This window comes from Bison bison, unplaced genomic scaffold (assembly GCF_000754665.1).
Source record: "Bison bison bison isolate TAMUID 2011002044 unplaced genomic scaffold, Bison_UMD1.0 scf7180017864323, whole genome shotgun sequence".
Classification (NCBI taxonomy): Eukaryota; Metazoa; Chordata; class Mammalia; order Artiodactyla; family Bovidae; genus Bison; species Bison bison.
Window position 1 is genome coordinate 2566772 of NW_011494895.1, and position 16782 is coordinate 2583553.

Sequence of the window (16782 nt, forward strand, 5' to 3'; positions counted from 1 at the left end):
TGGGGGAGGGGCAAGTTAGGGGGAGGGGCTTAAGAGGTACAAAGTACTAGGAAGTAATTTCTCCGTTTTTTCTGTATCAGGTGATGATGCCCTGTCACTCAGCATGTTCTTGTTTTCTGTCTGTTTCCATTCAGTCTCTCCCTGTCTGTCCATCTGTCTGGCATGCAGCTGCTCTAATGATTTTTCTGAAACAAACCTGATCGTTTCGCTTCCCCTGCAGTGCCCACTTTTGCCTGCAGAGTGAAGTGCAAGGATCGGGTCCCTATTTTGGCAAATCAGCCCTCACTGGCTGACTCTTCGTAATAATAGCACCTGAGTATTTCACTGGCTGTGAAGTACACAAACCAGATTGTAGGATTCTGTGAGAATCGGCTGTAATTTTGCCTGTTTTCCTACCAATTCTATCAGAATGCAAGTGTGGAATCGCCATCTTATTACAGGAAAAGTGCAGTTGGTCAGAAAGCACGTTATTGGCATGCAGTGATGCTTTATCTGGTTTTGGTAACAAATCACTTGTGAGATACCAGTTACCTTCCCTGTGTGTGGGGATGCTGAGGCCGGGGCAGGGGATGGGAGGTGGGTGCGGTTCCTCCTGAGAAGGAGGGAGAAGGTGGATCGCGGAGTGTCTTACTAATGCTGCCAAGGTAGATTTGGGGGTTGAAATGGCAATTTTGTTGATTGAATGGCAATTCTGTTGATTGATGAAAAATGTGTCCATCTTACTGGTGGTGATGACCTGGAGAAAATGGGTGCTTTTGCTGTGCTGTGACCTTGTTGTTGACCTTGTGCGGGTATGTGCTCTTTAGTCTTCAGTCCTGGTATTTTTTGTTGCTAACATGACGTCATACCCTGCATGTTGTAATGAAATGGTGGAGCTTTGATGGGGTAGCATTAGTTTTGGAGAGTTCAGAAATTCGTGGTTACGATTACAGTGCTCTGACTTTGCTGTTGCTGGTTTCCCTTAGGTAACTCTTCCTACAGGATGAATTAAGAGAAGACCTTGATCACAGCCGTTAAGAATGGAGGGCAGTGTGTCAATTTCCAGTATGCAGGACCCTTCATCCTCACCCTTGGAAAAACATCAGAGCTCCGCAGATCGTAATGGAGATCTTGATTCAGGTGGGAGTTTGTTTCCTATACGAATTTGGCCCTTTGAGGTCTTGACCGGTATTTTCCCGAGAATGTTTAGAAAACATTGGGGCAGTATTCTGAGGGTTTACATACTGCTTGTTCTGAGATCTTCAGGGATATTTATAAGCATATGGCAGCTTGAAAGTTAATGCAAAATTGGGTTCAAAATACTAGACAGAGCAGGCTAGGTTATAATAAGGTGACTGCTGCTGCTGCTAAGTCGCTTCGTGTCCGACTCTGTGCGACCCCATAGACAACAGCCCACCGGGCTCCCCCGTCCCTGGGATTCTCCAGGCAAGAACACTGGAGTGGTTGCCATTTCCTTCTCCAGTGCATGGAAGTGAAAAGTGAAAGTGAAGTCGCCCAGTCATGTCCGAGTCTTAGCGACATCATGGACTGCAGCCTACCAGGATCCTCCGTCCATGGGATTTTCCAGGCAATAGTACTGGAGTGGGGTGCAATTGCCTTCTCCACTTCAAAATCTCAATGGCTCTGTGATCCAGCAGTCCCCATCCTGGGCGTATATCTGGACAAAACTGTAGATAAATGCACCCCACTGTTGGTGCAGCACTATTGACAGTAGTGAAGATTTGAAAGCAGCCTAAGTGTCCACCGACAGATGAATAGGTGAAGAAGATGTGGTACCTAGATGCGAATGGACTCTTAGCCACAAAAAGAATGAAATACTGCCATTTGCAGCAACATATTTGAATCTAGAGACTGGTTATCATACTAAGTGAAGGCAGTCAGAGAAAGACAAATATCATATGATATCACTTATATATGGAATTAAAAAATAGTACAGATTGAACTTATTTACAAAACAAAGGCACTCAAAGACATAGAAAACAAGCTTAAGTTTACTAATGAGGAAAGAGGGAGGGGGTAAATTAGGAGGCTGGGATTAACATATACACACTACTATATATATAATAGATACAACAACATGCTGTTGTATATAGCACAGGGTACTCTACTCAATATTCTGTAATAAACCATAACGGAAAAGAATCTGATAAAGTATATATATGTGTGTGTGGGGTGTGTGTGTATGTATGTGTAACTGGGTCACTTTGCTGTACACCTGAAATGAGCACAACATTGCAAATCAGCTGTGCTCCAATAGAAAATAAAACCTCAGTAGCTTAACACAGTAAGTGCTTATAAATCGGCCATATCGTTTGAGCAGGGCCAGTGGAGGCTCTGTCCGATAAGTCCTCCCATACCCTCTTTAGGGCTGTCATCTCTCCATGGTGCTCCGAGGTCTGTCCTCACAGGGGTGAGCCGGGCTGGAGGGGCTTGAATCAGCGCTTAAAAGCTCGAGCCCCACGGTGCTCCGAGGTCTATCCTCACAGGGGTGAGCCCGGTTGGAGGGGCTTGAATCAACGTTTAAATACTCAAGCCCAGAGGAGACCTTTGCTCCCAATCTCTTGACTAGAACTAGTCGTGGGTTTTGGCCGCTGCAAGGGAGGTGACCGAGTAAAATTGTCTCCCATGTGCCCAGAAAGAGAGGGCCAGGGCGATCTGCCCAGTTTTCGGATGCCCCTTCCCAAGACCCTTTCTTTCCTTCTTTTTTTTTTTTTTCCGGCTGTACCTCGAGGCTTGAGGGATCCTAGTTCCCCTGTTAGGGCCTGAACCTGGAGCACAGCAGTAAAAGCACCAAGTCCTAAAGAGCATGATGTGAAAGATATTTAGGTTCTGTGAATTTGTGCTAAAATATTTCTCCTTTTAAGAAATCCCAAACAAAGCAATGGATATCTCTGATTGAATTTTCTATTTAACCAGTGAATTTACACATGCATCTTTTTTTAACTACTGACGTAAAAAAGAGTTTATTTAAAAAAGATGATTTTTTAAAAATAAAGGTTTGTGATATTTACATAACAGCAACTTTTATAAGGACAGCTCGGCTCTGAATCATAAACATTGCTCTGGAGATTTCATTAAAAAATGACCATTAACTTCTGGGAGATTTGACCTCCATCTGAAAAGTTACAAGATGTGTCTTTGCATTTTAATGAGACCATGAGTCTTAACGTGCTTGCTCCTGGGTGTTTGTGTAGTTGGGGGTCCCCCACGCTTGCTCCCAGTTGCTGCAGTTTCCTGCTTAATGATCCACTTTTTGCTATGAAAACTTCAGCTTCACACAGAGGACTCTGTGTCTCATAAACAGCTTTTTTATTTTTCATTTTGCCTCATTTTAAGGAAGGCTCAAGTAGTAGTTGGGGCCCATGACACTCGAGTCCCCTCAATGAAATTGTTGTTCAGTCCCTAAGTCGTGTCTGACTCTTTGTGGCCCCAGGGACTGCAGCACTTCAGGCTCCTCTGTCTTCACTATCTCCTGGAGTTTGCTCAAACTCATGTCCACTGAGTCAATGATGCCATCCAACCATCTCATCCTCTGCCGTCCCATCTCCTTTTGCCTTCAGTCTTTCCCAGCATCAGGGTCTTTTCTAATGAGTCAGCTCTTTGAATCAGGTAGCCAAAGTATTGGAGCTTCAGCTTCAGCAACGGTGCTTCCAAAGAATATTCAGGGTTACCATGTAAAATTCCTCCTCCTCCCGGGGGCCCTGAGGCCACCTCCAGGATAAGCCCCATGGATGCTCCGAGGCCTCCCCAGCGGACAGCCTGGGCAGCTCTGGTACGAGGCTCAGAGGAGAAAGTTGGGTCGGGATCGGATTCCTGGAACTCTCCATTTCTTCAGTTGCAGTGATGAAAGCAGGCAGAACAGTGTGCTGGTGGAGATTCCTTGACGTTCTTTTTTCAGACCAGCTCAATGTAACTTGCTGATGAAGCCTGCAGATAGAGTGGCATTGCACATTCAGACAGGGCAAGCCACTGAGGGAAAGAATTATGCTGGAAATGTGGGCTTGATAGATATATTTTTTGTATTAGGGGTATACCAATGTGAATAGTTGGATGCGACTTTGCGACTGAACCAGAGTTCCATGGGTTCTGCTATTTGGGAAGGAAAGGAATCAACATTCTTCGTAGAAAATTCCAGATCTCTTACTCTTCCTGCTGGGGACTAGTTCAGTGTGACCCAATAATATTCTCCCTCCTCCCCTTTTAAAGTCTCTTTGAACAGTTGTTGCCTCCCTAACTAGGAGAATGGGGTGTTTTCTTTTTTTTTTCTGGAAAGTCTCTCCGGCCTTCTTGGGGTCTGGAAAGCCGAGACAGCCTTGAGGGCCTTGTGTTTTGTCCTCCCCGCCACCCGGGTGTGGTCCTGCAGCCGTGAACTCAGACCTAGGATGGACGTTGGCTAGTCCTTGCTGAGTGTCATCCATACGTGTGTCTGTTCAGGGTACTTACAGTGCGGTGGCTAAGTCTTGTGTGGCTCTCTGTGACCCCAGGGACTGCAGCACGTCAGGCTTCCCTGTCCTTCACTATCTCCTGGAGTTTTGCTCAAACTCACGCCCATTGGGTCGGTGAGGCCATTCAACCCTCTCATCCTCTGTCACCCCTTTTTCCTTTTGCCTTCCATCTTTCCCAGCATCAGGGTCTTTTCCAACAAGTCGGCTCATTGCAACAGTAGAACGGTTTTCTAAACCTTGTGATCCTAGGGACTGTCAGCAGTTAGAATGATGAAGATTGAGTGTCTTCTTCCTTTCTCTTTCCACTTAAATATCTAGCACACAAGAAGGTGCCCTGTAAGATTTCATTTACTCTAAACCTGCTGGTTTTCTGTTCCTTGACTGGGTACTGGAAATAGGTTTAATATTTTGCTTGCAAAGGGCTTCATTGGCAGCCTAGTTAAGACTCCATTTAGGGGGCACAGGTTCAGTTCTTGGTTGGGCAACTAAGATTCAACATGTTTCATGGCCAAAAAAAAATTTTTTTTCCCCTTGCAAAGTTAGTCTTATTTCAGATGGTAATAGTCTACAACCCAAGATCTGATCCCTTAAAAAAAGATGGGTAAGTCCTGTGTTGATTCCATCTTTCACTGTAAAGTCTGCATGTCCACTTCTCAGTAAAGTGTTCAGTATTCTTTTTCTAGTTAATAGGAATGATTCTGGTCACATACCCAGCGTTCTGTATTCTAGAAATGGATCACCACTAATAAACTCTCCTTTCTTTTAAATCGTGACATTTCCGTCGTAGCTCGTCATAGTCTGTTTGCATTACATCACATCATGAGAAATGCCTCCCACCGGTTCTTGTGCAAAGAGAGATTGTCGAGAGTTTCCTTGATAAAATGTGGATGGGTTTAAGAGGTTTATGAATCAGCTGTAAATATTTGCTGTGGGTTTATGAGACCTCCGTTCATAAACATTGTGTGTTTATGTGTTGCTTTTTGAGATGTCTTTGGAGAATCAGCTGCTCAGGGCACAGGTGGCTGAGGAGGTGTCATTGCTACAGTTTCCAAGAGGGTGTCTTGTGGGTAATCTTCAACTTTGTGCATGATTTTATTGTTAAACAGCATTCTTGTTCAGTCACTTAGTTGTGTCCAACTCTTTGTGACCCCATGAAGACCTACAAGACCTTCTAAAACAGCATACTTAAGAGTTAACAGCACTGAAGTCTGGCCCCAAGGCATTGCGGGATCTTAGCTTCCCGACCAGGGACCGAACCCGCACCCTCTGTATTGGAAGGGCGGATTCTTAACCCCTGGACCTCCAGAGGAGTCCCTCAGAAATTTGTTTAGATGATAGAGAGCACCTGTGCTTTCCCGAGCACTGATCTCACTGATCAGGAGGGCCCTGATAATACCTTGTCCTTTCTTGATTGACGGGCGTGAATGCCTGGGTGAGCGCCAGAGCTGCTGTGGCCTGTTTTAGTGGGAGAGGAGAGTGGAAATGTAGCTTGTAATGAATTCACATTGGGCAGAAACAGCCTTTTTGGTGACAGTTTAGGTGAGAATCTTGTGGAGGATCAGGAGTTCTGGGGAGTGGGTTCAGAGTTGAACTTGAGATTAAGCCCTGCCTGTGGTCTCCCCGCTGCTTCCAGGGACTGGAGCCGTCAGGTCTCCTCTGGTCCTGACGCGGGCTCCTTAGGGTCAGGTCTGGACAGCACCAAAAGTGTCCGCATGGTAATCCCAACCTCCTGATTTGTGCCACCTTCCCCTTCTGTGGCCACATGTCCGTTTTCTGTGTCTCTGTCCCTGCCCTGCAAAGAAGTTCATCAGCACCATTTTTCTAGATTCACATATACGTGTTAATAGACGATATTTGTTTTTCTCTTTCTGACTTATTTCACTCTATGACAGATTCTAGGTCTATCTGCATCTCTACAAATAACCCCATTTCTCCCCTTCTATGGTTGAGTAATATTCGATTGTATCACATCTTCATCCATTGGTCTACTGATGGACATTTGGGTGGCTCAGTGGTAAAGAGCCCGACTGCCAGTGCAGGAGCTGCAGGAGACCATTTGGTCTCTGGGTAGGGAGGATCCTCTGGAGGAGCAGATGGCAGCCCTCTTCTAGGATTCTTGCTGGGAGATCCCATGGACAAAGGGGCCTGGCGGGCTGCAGTCCACGGGGTCACAAAGAGTGGGACGTGACTGAGCATACATAGACACACTCCTAGGTTACCTCTATGTCTCTTTCCAGTCTTCTGTTTCTAAAACCAGCAAATGAGAACTTTGAAAAAGAATTCAGCAGTACCCATGTACACGTTGAATTTGTTCCTCTCTTGCACCAAAGAGTTTCTGATTTTCGTGGAAGGCCAGTGCCTTTCCATTCTTCTTGCTAGTATTGATTTTCTGTTTGTTTGTTTGTTTTTGGTTTGGTTTTTATTTTGGGTGTTTTTTTTAAATGTTAAAAAATTTTAATTTTTTTTGATCTTTCCACAGAAGAAGGCTCCAGTTTGGAGGAGACCGGCTTTAACTGGGGGGAGTACTTGGAAGAGACGGGAGCCAGTGCAGCCCCACATACATCCTTCAAACATGTAAGTGGTGGTGATGTCACTTCTTCTGGTTTGCGTTTGGGGTGTGGGAGATGCCAAACCTGTTTTGCGAAAGGGAATGAAAAGGGAAGATAAATTTGGCCCAGATTTATCCCCTGGAGAAAGGAATGGCTGCCCACTCCAGTATTCTTGCCTGGAGAATTCCATGGACAGAGGAGTCCATGGGTTCGCAGAGAATAGGACACACCTGAGCGACTAACAGTTTCTTAGAAATACGGAGGAGATGAGGAGGTGAGCGGGGGGTGAGCCTTGCTCTGATCCTGCCCAGGGCAGGTGCTCACGGGTTTCAGCCTTGTTTTGTGCCTCAAAAAGCCAGAGCAGAAGGCTGTGTTTCCGTCCGTCTGGGGGATGGAGACAGGTAAGGTTGATGTGAGCAAATAAAAGCAAACTAGGCAAGTAGGTGTTACAAGTCATGTCTTTTTAGGAGGCTTAATGACTGTATATTTTAATTTTGCATTGATATTTTTACTTTGAAAGGACACCTAAAAAGCCATCTAGCCATTTGTGGATAGATGAGCCTAATTATAGGAAATGCCAGAAGTATTCAGGAAACATTTGGAGCAAACCAAAAAATCACCCTCATCAATACTTTTTTTGAACAATGCAAATAGTGTGCCAAGCAGAGGGCAAGTCCCAGGAAATAAAAAAAAACAAGTTTTCATCCAGTGTTTGCTTAGATAGGAGATTTTGGTGCTACATCATTAGCAAGAAAAAGAGTAACTTTCTAGGACCCAAGTTCCTGGGTTTTACTCTTTGCTTTACTGGAAATGAAAATTTAATAATGAGAGACATTCCTCCCCCCGACCCTCCCCATACCAGGCTTCCCAAGGCAGAGATTTAGCCATCATAAGCAAATTGGGGGACTTTCTCTACCTGGTCTTCCCTCTGGCTCTTTTGCTGAATTAGGAAAACACTTTATTTTAATGCAACATTTTATTCTTTTTGGAGGGGAAGTGTTTTTTGAAAAAGAATTTAAGACCTTATTAAACTTGCATGACCTCGTTAAAGGTGGATTGCATTCCTGATTGCTTTTTAACACTGACACTTAGATTGTTATAATTACTGGTTTATTATGAATGGGATCGTGGCCATTTAGTGAAACCAGCAGCCAAATATTAAAACGTAACAAAACTAGAACTCACCTGGCATACCAAGTGGTTTCCGTTTTGCCAAAGCCATTGTAACGCGAGCCTTTTCTGGTGCCAGGAGGACTTGGTGGATTTCTCCAGGCACTTTAGGAATGAGGTAGGTCTTCCTGGAAGCTCAGTGGTAAAGAAACTACCTGCCAATGCAGAGATGTGGGTTCTATCCCTGGGTTGGAAAGATCCCCTGGAGAAGGAAATGGCAACCCACTCCAGGATTCTTGCTGAGGAATCCCATGGACAGAGGAGCCTGGAGGGCTCCAGTCCATGGGATCACCAAGAGTTGGACATGACTTAGCAACTAAATAACAATTGACCCAAAACTTTTCCTTCCTTTCTGTACCGGGAAGTTACCAATATCTCTGTATGAAGTCAGTGCTGTTCTCTTTAATCCAGTCTGTTCCCCTCCCTCCCTTTCAATCATGGTATAGTGTCCTGTACTGCAGAGGACCCATGGGTGAACAGTTTATAATCCCATCATCTCTGCACAGCAGATACTCAGGGACATCTGATGTGCCTGCTCTAGAATATTGTAGCTTGCAAGGCTGGAAAGCTTTCTTCTGTGGGGAGGGCTGGCAAATAGTCATAGACGCGCCTGTGTGCGTGCTAAGTTGCTTCAGTCGTGTCCAGCTTGGTGTGACCTAATGGATTGCAGCCTGCCAGGCCCTTCTGTCCATGGAATTCTCCAGGCAAGAATACTGGAGTGGGTTGCCATCTAGAGGATCTTCCCAACCTAGGGATTGAACCCTTGTCTATTAAGTCTCCTGCATTGGCAGGTGGGTTCCTTACCACTAGCACCATCTGGGAAGCCCCTTCATAGATGATAACCCTTAATTTAAAAAAAAAAAAAAATCCATTTTCTAAGGCTGCACCGTTCACATGCTATCTAGCCACGTGCTATCTAGCACTTGGAAAGTGTGTCGTCCAAATTGAGAATGAAAGTGAGCAGGACACTACAGGACCTTCCTGGGGACAAATACCCATGTTCCTAATTCCAACGCTTTAGCCTCCTAAGGTCTTCTCTGAGTTTCAAAGAGCAGATTTAATCAGAGAAGTAAGAAAAATGAACAAGGGAAAAGACAAAATAATAATTGTTGTTGTTTAGTTGCCAAGTCATGTCTGACTCTTGGGACCTCATGGACTGTAGCCTGCCAGACTCCTCTGTCCATGGGATATCCCAGGCAGGAATCCTGGCGTGGGTAGCCATTTCCTCCTCCAGAGGATCTTCCCAACCCAAGGATCCAACCCGTGTCGTCTGCTTTTGCAGGTAGATTCTTTACCAGTGAAGCCCTAAATAATAATAGTTCAGCCATAAAACAAAGTCAAGGACTCTTAATTCCTCCTCATGGGCTACAGATAATATCCTGAGCATGATCCTTGAGTAGTTTTGCAGATACCAAAACCCCCACCAGCTAGAAGAGGTTAACTGCATGGCAGCCAGCAGCATGTGGACCCCAGACACGTCAGAACCAGAAGGTTGATGATTGAGTTTCTGAACACATCACCCTGTTACCTCAGCACCAACCAGTCAGAGAATTGTGCGTTAGCTGATTGCATACTTTGTGGTCCACATCCCTAACCTTGCCTTAAAAACCCAGGGAGTTTGGTCTTTTGAGCATGAACTGCCCATTCTTCTTGCTTGGCCCTGCAGTAAATGCTGTACTTTCCTGCACCACAGCCCAGTCTGTCGATTGACTTTACTGGACGTCTGACTAACAGACCCAAGTTCTGTTTCGTAACAGGACGTGCCGTTAAGTGTAGAATGCACACCAGATTTCAGAGTCTTCCTTGGAAAATAAGAATGTAAACTTTCTCATTACTATTTTTTTATGTTGCTTACATCTTGAAATGATGCTACTTGGGATCCTTTGGGTTAAATAAAATACATTACTATAATTAATTTCATCTGTTTTATCTGTTTTTGAAGTGGCTACTAGGAAATTTAATGACTCACCAGTGGTTCACATTATATTTCTCTTAGGCGGTGATGGTCTCAGGAAACAAATATTAAGTGTTAATGTTTGTAATCGTTCTTGTTATTTTCTGGATGTTATGTGTCTAGCGTGTGATGGACTTCTTGTGTTTTTGGTTCTTTAAGGTTGAGATCAGCATTCAGAGCAACTTCCAGCCGGGGATGAAGCTGGAGGTGGCCAACAAGAAGAACCCGGACACGTACTGGGTGGCCACGGTCATCACCACCTGCGGGCAGCTGCTGCTGCTGCGTTACTGTGGTTACGGGGAGGACCGCCGGGCTGACTTCTGGTGTGATGTGGTGATTGCAGACCTGCACCCCGTGGGGTGGTGCACGCAGAACAACAAGACCCTCATGCCCCCGGACGGTGAGCATGGGCTGGCCCAGCTCTCGGGCATCACTTGTGATGCTCAGAGACAAACCTCATAGCGATTTGATAACTGTGATTTCCTGGAAGATCCACCATTTTCACGATCTGTTCTTGAGTGGCTTCAGCCTGAGGGTACTGGACTAAGGGAGAGCTGGGTGCGTTTTCAAGAGTTGGAGCTGAACCTGATGGCTGAACCCACCATGGCCCTTTATAACCTTTGAGCTTAATCAGTCCTTGTGTGGGTTTTTGGAGATAGGGAAAGGAAGGCCGAAGTGATGCTGACAGTGGAGGTCTTGTTCTCTATTTCCTGCTGATGGGTTATCTTGCCTTGTTTCTGGGTGAAATCCTGCCTTTTTGCCGTCCTTGCTTATCTCAAGCCTTACTCTTAAATTTTGACACTTTTAAAACACTTGGAGAAGATGTGAGTGGGCTTCTTCACTTTATAATACATCCTCCAGGGGGTCGTTTTAGAGAGAAGTTCCAGGGTACAGAATTTTAATACTCTTAAGAGCTGATGGGTTCATTTAGTTAAAAAAAAAAAAAAAATCCACGTTGTAGCTTTAGAAAAGAGGGCAGAGTTGATGAATCAATTCTCTTTCTCGCTTGGGTGAAAAATGTGGCATCCACCCTAGTTTCAGAAACACCATCAAATTTGTATCCTCTTGACTTCGTGCTCTTAGGCAAGACCCAGGCACACTTAAAATGACAAATTGCAAGTGAAAAATGGGGAAACCCCGTGAGAAAGAGACACCATTAATGTGACTGAAAGATCTGAAGTCTGTTCAGACCATCCCAAGTGATGCTAATTGGAGAATTTCCTTATTGCTCGTTTTAGAGAACTTTTAACAAAATTGAGTAGGTGATCGATACACGGCTTGGAAATCTTGCGTACAGAGAACAAAGTCAGGAAGTCGCAGGTTCACGGGGCAAGAGGTTTATTGATTGCTGTAGTGCAGGATAATCATTGCTTTGTAGCCAGAGATAGCAGCTCGTTCCAGAGGGAATCGTGGGATGTGTTTTTGCACAAGGATTCTTGGTGGTGTGGTTTTCTGTCTTGCAGAGCTCATCGCACGGTATATCCCACAGCTGTACCTGCTTGATCTTTGTCATGGTTAAACTTGAAAGGCGTCCCAGACTATTTAACACAAGTGAAAGTGGTCCGTGACACCTCATGTATTTGTTTGAGATGCTGTGTGGTTAAAGATTTTCTTACTGATCCCAGGAATCACGGGGTGGGAAAAGCAGGAACATGGAGGTGGAGCCAGACATGGGAGTTCTTGTCCGCCATTTCCTGTAGGGACCTGGGTAAGACCTCTCCATCTTCTCCTCTTTGAAATGAGAGGTGCTAGTGTATAATCTCTAAAGAGCTTTCCAATGTGACCTGCCTTGGTTTGTGATCCTCGGGAAGGAGAGGGGAGGAGGGCACGGGTTTTGCTGTTGGGTACACGAAGCGTGGAGTTTGCTGTGGGATTAAAATCGGTGGAATTCCAGCCCGGGAGTCGTGCAAAGCACAGAAGTCAGGTTTCTTTGTGACTGTTGGGGCCGGTGATGTTTCTGTGGATCAGGGAGCAAACTCGGTGGGGAAATCATGATGAGCGTTTGAGTCCTTTCTTGCCTGCCATGGATAGAATTTCACCCGATACAGAATTGTAGACTCTGCTTCCTCTTTGGAACCCTGAGATCTGGGAGCCCTCAGTTTCTGAGAGCCTAGTCAAGACGTGGATGTCAGTTTCAACATACTGCTGGATCAAGCGAGAGGACGGGAGTTTTGGGTGATTTTATTAATGGGGAAGGGAGAGGACTGCCTTCTCCGGTCACATGTAGGGTGCAGGGCCCCAGTCTTTCAGGTCATTTTGGGATTCTTCAAGTAGCTTTCTGTCTTCCAAAGTCACCTCCCTGAAAAAGGGTCATTTTTAAAATTTTAGATGATCGTTTACCAAGCATGTGGCATCTTTTGCAGTCCTGTATGTTCCTGCCTTGCTCTTTTTGTTTGTTTGCATTTATTTTGGCTGCCTTGGGTCTTAGTTGTGGTATGTGACATCTTTGTTGAGTCATAGGGGAACTTCATCAAGGTGCACAGACTCTCTAGTTGTGGCGTATGGGCTTAGTAGGTGGAAAATCTTGCGTACAGAGAACCAAGTACATCCCACAACTATACCTGGTTGATCACGCAGGCTTAGTTGCTCTGTGGCATATGGGACCTTAGTTCCCTGACCAGGGATTGAGCCAGCGTCCGATGCATTGCAAGGCAGGTTCTGAACCACTGGTCCACCAGGGAAGTCCCTGCCTTGCCCTTGTAAGTGAGATTAACCTTTGAATCAGTGCAGGCCATCAGCACACCGTTGGTGTTAGGAGGGAGGAAGCAGCATGGCAGCAGCCCTGTGGTAGTTTGTTAAGAGAGAACCTTTAATAAAGACAGGTTCAGAGAGACTTGGGTTTAGTGACCCACTGGCCATTCCAAGAGCAGTGTTCCTGCTCCAGAGCTAATAGCCACTAATCTTTCTTATTAAAAGTATTAAGGAGCACAGTACATTAAAGCCTCACTAAGTGCAGTGGAGGATGATAGCTCTTAATACCGGAGCAAAATGTAAAGCATTTCAGCTTGCTGAATCAATACAGCTCGATTTATTCATAAGCACGTTCACGCTTGCAAAGGGCAGCTGCCAAATAATTATTGTTTATGGTGATAATGTAAGGAAATCGTTTAACCCAGTGACTGTTTGACTGTTATTTGTTCAGAAGTAACAACATTGCCTCTTAACGTCTGGGCTTGGGGAGCTTTGGCATCCTGGCAGGTACCCGCAGAATCCCGGAAAGGAATGCTCCTGTGAGATTGCATGTAAACACATTCGAGGATGCCCGTCCAAGTAATGCCTACCCTCCCGGCCCCTGGCTTATACATTGAGAGGTATCGTATTTATGTGCGCTTTCTACTGTTGCAAGGACAGTATTGGAATTCTGGTGCCTTAGGATTCATGCCACTAATTTTTATTTTCCCCATTATTAAAATTTCCATAATTTGAATTGCAAACTCTGCAGTCTTGCCAGAATGACTCCATTTGCCGTTCTAGGTTGAATCAGAATGACTGGAGTTAGTTAATAGGTAACTTATTTGAATACAGGGATGTTTATTCATGAAGTGTTGGGAGAAAGTGTGACTGTGCCTTCTGTTAGGTTGTGGGACTGGATGCTGCCTGGTTGTGAAGCTGGTGCTGGACTATTTGGGGGAATTATTGTTTTGGCTATAGTTGATTGTGAAATAAGAGATGTGGCCTTTGGTACACAAGACCCTATAATATGAGTGGGTGACAGAACTTACCAGTCTGTAAGAGTTGGACACGACTGAGCGACTTCACTTTCACTTTTCACTTTCATGCATTGGAGGAGGAAATGGCAACCCACTCCAGTGTTCTTGCCTGGAGAATCCCAGGGATGGGGGAGCCTGGTGGGCCGCCGTCTATGGGGTCGCACAGAGTCAGACACGACTGAAGCGACTTAGCAGCAGCAGCAGCAACCCTTGTATAACTGTGGACTCAAACTAGACTTTGTGTTACATGAGACAATCAGCATTTAAAATTCCTATTTTTTAAAAAAATTTAACGACATTTTACCAATACTAGCAAAACCTAAACAATCACATTGTTTTCATTGGCTGTCTAATACTGTAACTGGAATTTGATTTGTACACTAATAAGAAAATTAAATATATATACTATAGAGTCAAAGAGAAAGGGTAAATCTAAGTGGACTCTTGGAGTTGACTAAATGTTAGATGGTTTAATGTGAAAAATTCAAGAAAATTATTATTAGGAAAAGTGGTGGATTTGGCTTTTTGAGATTTTTAAGAAGAGGATGGAAAACTTCCGTCCAGACTGTTTTCCATTTTGTCATTTTTTGGAGGCAAATAAAAGAAGAGATCTGTTCTGGAGTTTCCTTGCCAAATGGTAATCGTGAGATTATGTAAAGTTATGTAAATTGTATCAGATGCTATTTGGGTTTTTCTGCACCATGGGAAAATCGTAAGCACAGAGCGGGACTATGAGATTTTCCTTTTTGGTGTTAGTCATAAATGTGTTTATTTTCTTTTGCTTCCTAACCCTGCAGCATATGTACTTTAAATCAGGCTAGTGTTTAATTCTTTGTGGAAGTGAGGGTGAGTTAGTCCTGTGGGTTTCCTTGCCCTGTGGTCTGGTCCCTATTCCACACGGTTAATGCTGTCAGAGTCCCAAGCCCACCCGTCAGCTCTCTTCCTTGCTCCCCTACTTCCCACTTAGGGATCTTGGCCTCCGGCTGCTCCCGACTGGGCTTTGGTCCTGGTGGTCCATTGTGGGGGGCTCTCAGCTCTCAGTGGACCCTGTTCCTGCTATGGGCAGACCCTTTACTACTGTGACCCTAGTACAGAGCAAGAGAAGTCTCCACTCACCTTCAGACAGGCTCACCCCCCTTGGCACAGTGGGTCCTTGGGGACTGCCGTTTTCCCCAGTTTTGACGTTGACTAGTGAACCTCCCTGCTCTCTGACCCTGAGCCAGGAGCCGTCAGTGCCGTCTGTCCAGGAGCCCTCAGTGTCCTCTGTCCAGGGGCCCTCAGTGTTCTCTGTCCAGGAGCCCTCAATATCCTCTGTCCAGGGGCCCTCAGTATCCTCTGTCCAGGAGCCTCAATGTCCTCTGTCCAGGGACCCTCAGTGTCCTCTGTCCAGGGGCCCTCAGTGTCCTCTGTCCAGGGGCCCTCAGTATCCTCTGTCCAGGAGCCCTCAGTGTCCTCTGTCCAGGGGCCCTCAGTATCCTCTGTCCAGGAGCCTCAGTGTCCTCTGTCCAGGGGCCCTCAGTATCCTCTGTCCAGGAGCCTCAGTGTCCTCTGTCCAGGAGCCCTCAGTATCCTCTGTCCAGGGGCCCTCAGTGCCATCTCTCCAGGAGCCCTCAGTGTCCTCTGTCCAGGGGCCCTCAGTATCATCTGTCCAGGAGCCTCAGTGTCCTCTGTCCAGGAGCCCTCAGTATCCTCTGTCCAGGGGCCCTCAGTGCCATCTCTCCAGGAGCCCTCAGTGTCCTCTGTCCAGGGGCCCTCAGTATCATCTGTCCAGGAGCCTCAGTGTCCTCTGTCCAGGAGCCCTCAGTATCCTCTGTCCAGGGGCCCTCAGTGCCATCTGTCCAGGAGCCCTCAGTGTCCTCTGTCCAGGGGCCCTCAGTATCGTCTATCCAGGAGCCCTCAGTGTCCTCTGTCCAGGGGCCCTCAGTGTCCTCTGTCCAGGGGCCCTCAGTATCATCTGTCCAGGAGCCCTCAGTGTCCTCTCTCCAGGGCGTCTGTCCAGTGTTGTTGTCTAGGAAACCTCAGTGCCATCTTTCTGGTCTCCATCACGCTTCTACCTCCTTCTAGCCTTTTGAAGAGGTGCACTTCAATTTCTCTTCTTCCTCTGAGTTCCTAAACAAGCCTCTTGACCTCACACTGCTTCTTATGAAGGCTCTCATCATGACTCCACGTTCCTGGGCCTTGCCGACCTTCCAGGGTTGTGCCCTCTTTCCGTGACCGTGCCTCTGTTCCAGGGTCATTTCTCCAGTTTGCGTCCTTCTGTTTGGTCTCTGGGACAGTCTGCCTTGTTTGACTCCAGTTCTCAGCAAGTGACTGATGTGTGCATGGATTGTGCCCTGAGCCTAGAACCTTGTGAAAGCTGGGCAAATACAGCTTGTATGCAAAGTCCTGGGGGCTTAGACAGTGGGATTTCAGAGTAGAGTTTGGTGTTGTGTTGATCAGGGTTTTCCAGAGAATCAAAACGAATAGAAGCGTACACATACATACACCCCACCCAACCTACCCAGATTTATTGTAACACATTGGCTCACCCTGCTGTGGAGGTTTGGCAAGTCCACAGTCTGATGGGGGAGGCCAGCAGGCTGCAGGCCCAGGGCAGAGTTGCCATTCTAGTCCCGTGACCGTTTCCTGGAGAGACAGAAGACCTGTGGTTGCTGAGGAAGTTCAGAGCTTCCTGCTGGAGAGTCCCTCTTTCTGGGAGAAGTCAACCCTTCACACAGATTCTTCTCTGAAGACACAGCAGTTTAAAATTTTTATTTTTGCACGTTAGATTTTTTGATGAAAATATTATAATTGTATCAGTTCAGTTCAGTCGTTTCGGACTCTGCGACCCCATGAATCACAGCACGCCAGGCCTCCCTGTCCATCACAAACTCCCGGAGTTCACTCAGACTCACGTCCATTGAGTCAGTGATGCCATCCAGCCATCTCATCCTCTGTCATCCCCTTCTCCTCTT

At 46.1% G+C, this 16782-nt stretch overlaps 1 protein-coding gene across 4 annotated transcripts in view; it reads left to right on the forward strand.

Annotated features, from left to right (window-relative positions):
• SFMBT2 (Scm-like with four mbt domains 2) overlaps positions 1-16782 on the forward strand; it is a 178164-nt gene that overhangs the window by 15577 nt on the left and 145805 nt on the right. For all 4 annotated transcript variants that reach the window (XM_010853150.1, XM_010853147.1, XM_010853148.1 and 1 more), the window contains exons 2-4: positions 966-1119; positions 6925-7019; positions 10278-10518. In XM_010853150.1, the coding sequence (XP_010851452.1) occupies positions 1020-1119; positions 6925-7019; positions 10278-10518 (436 nt within the window). In that variant the 5' untranslated portion in view covers positions 966-1019. The remainder of the gene's footprint in view (positions 1-965; positions 1120-6924; positions 7020-10277; positions 10519-16782) is intronic.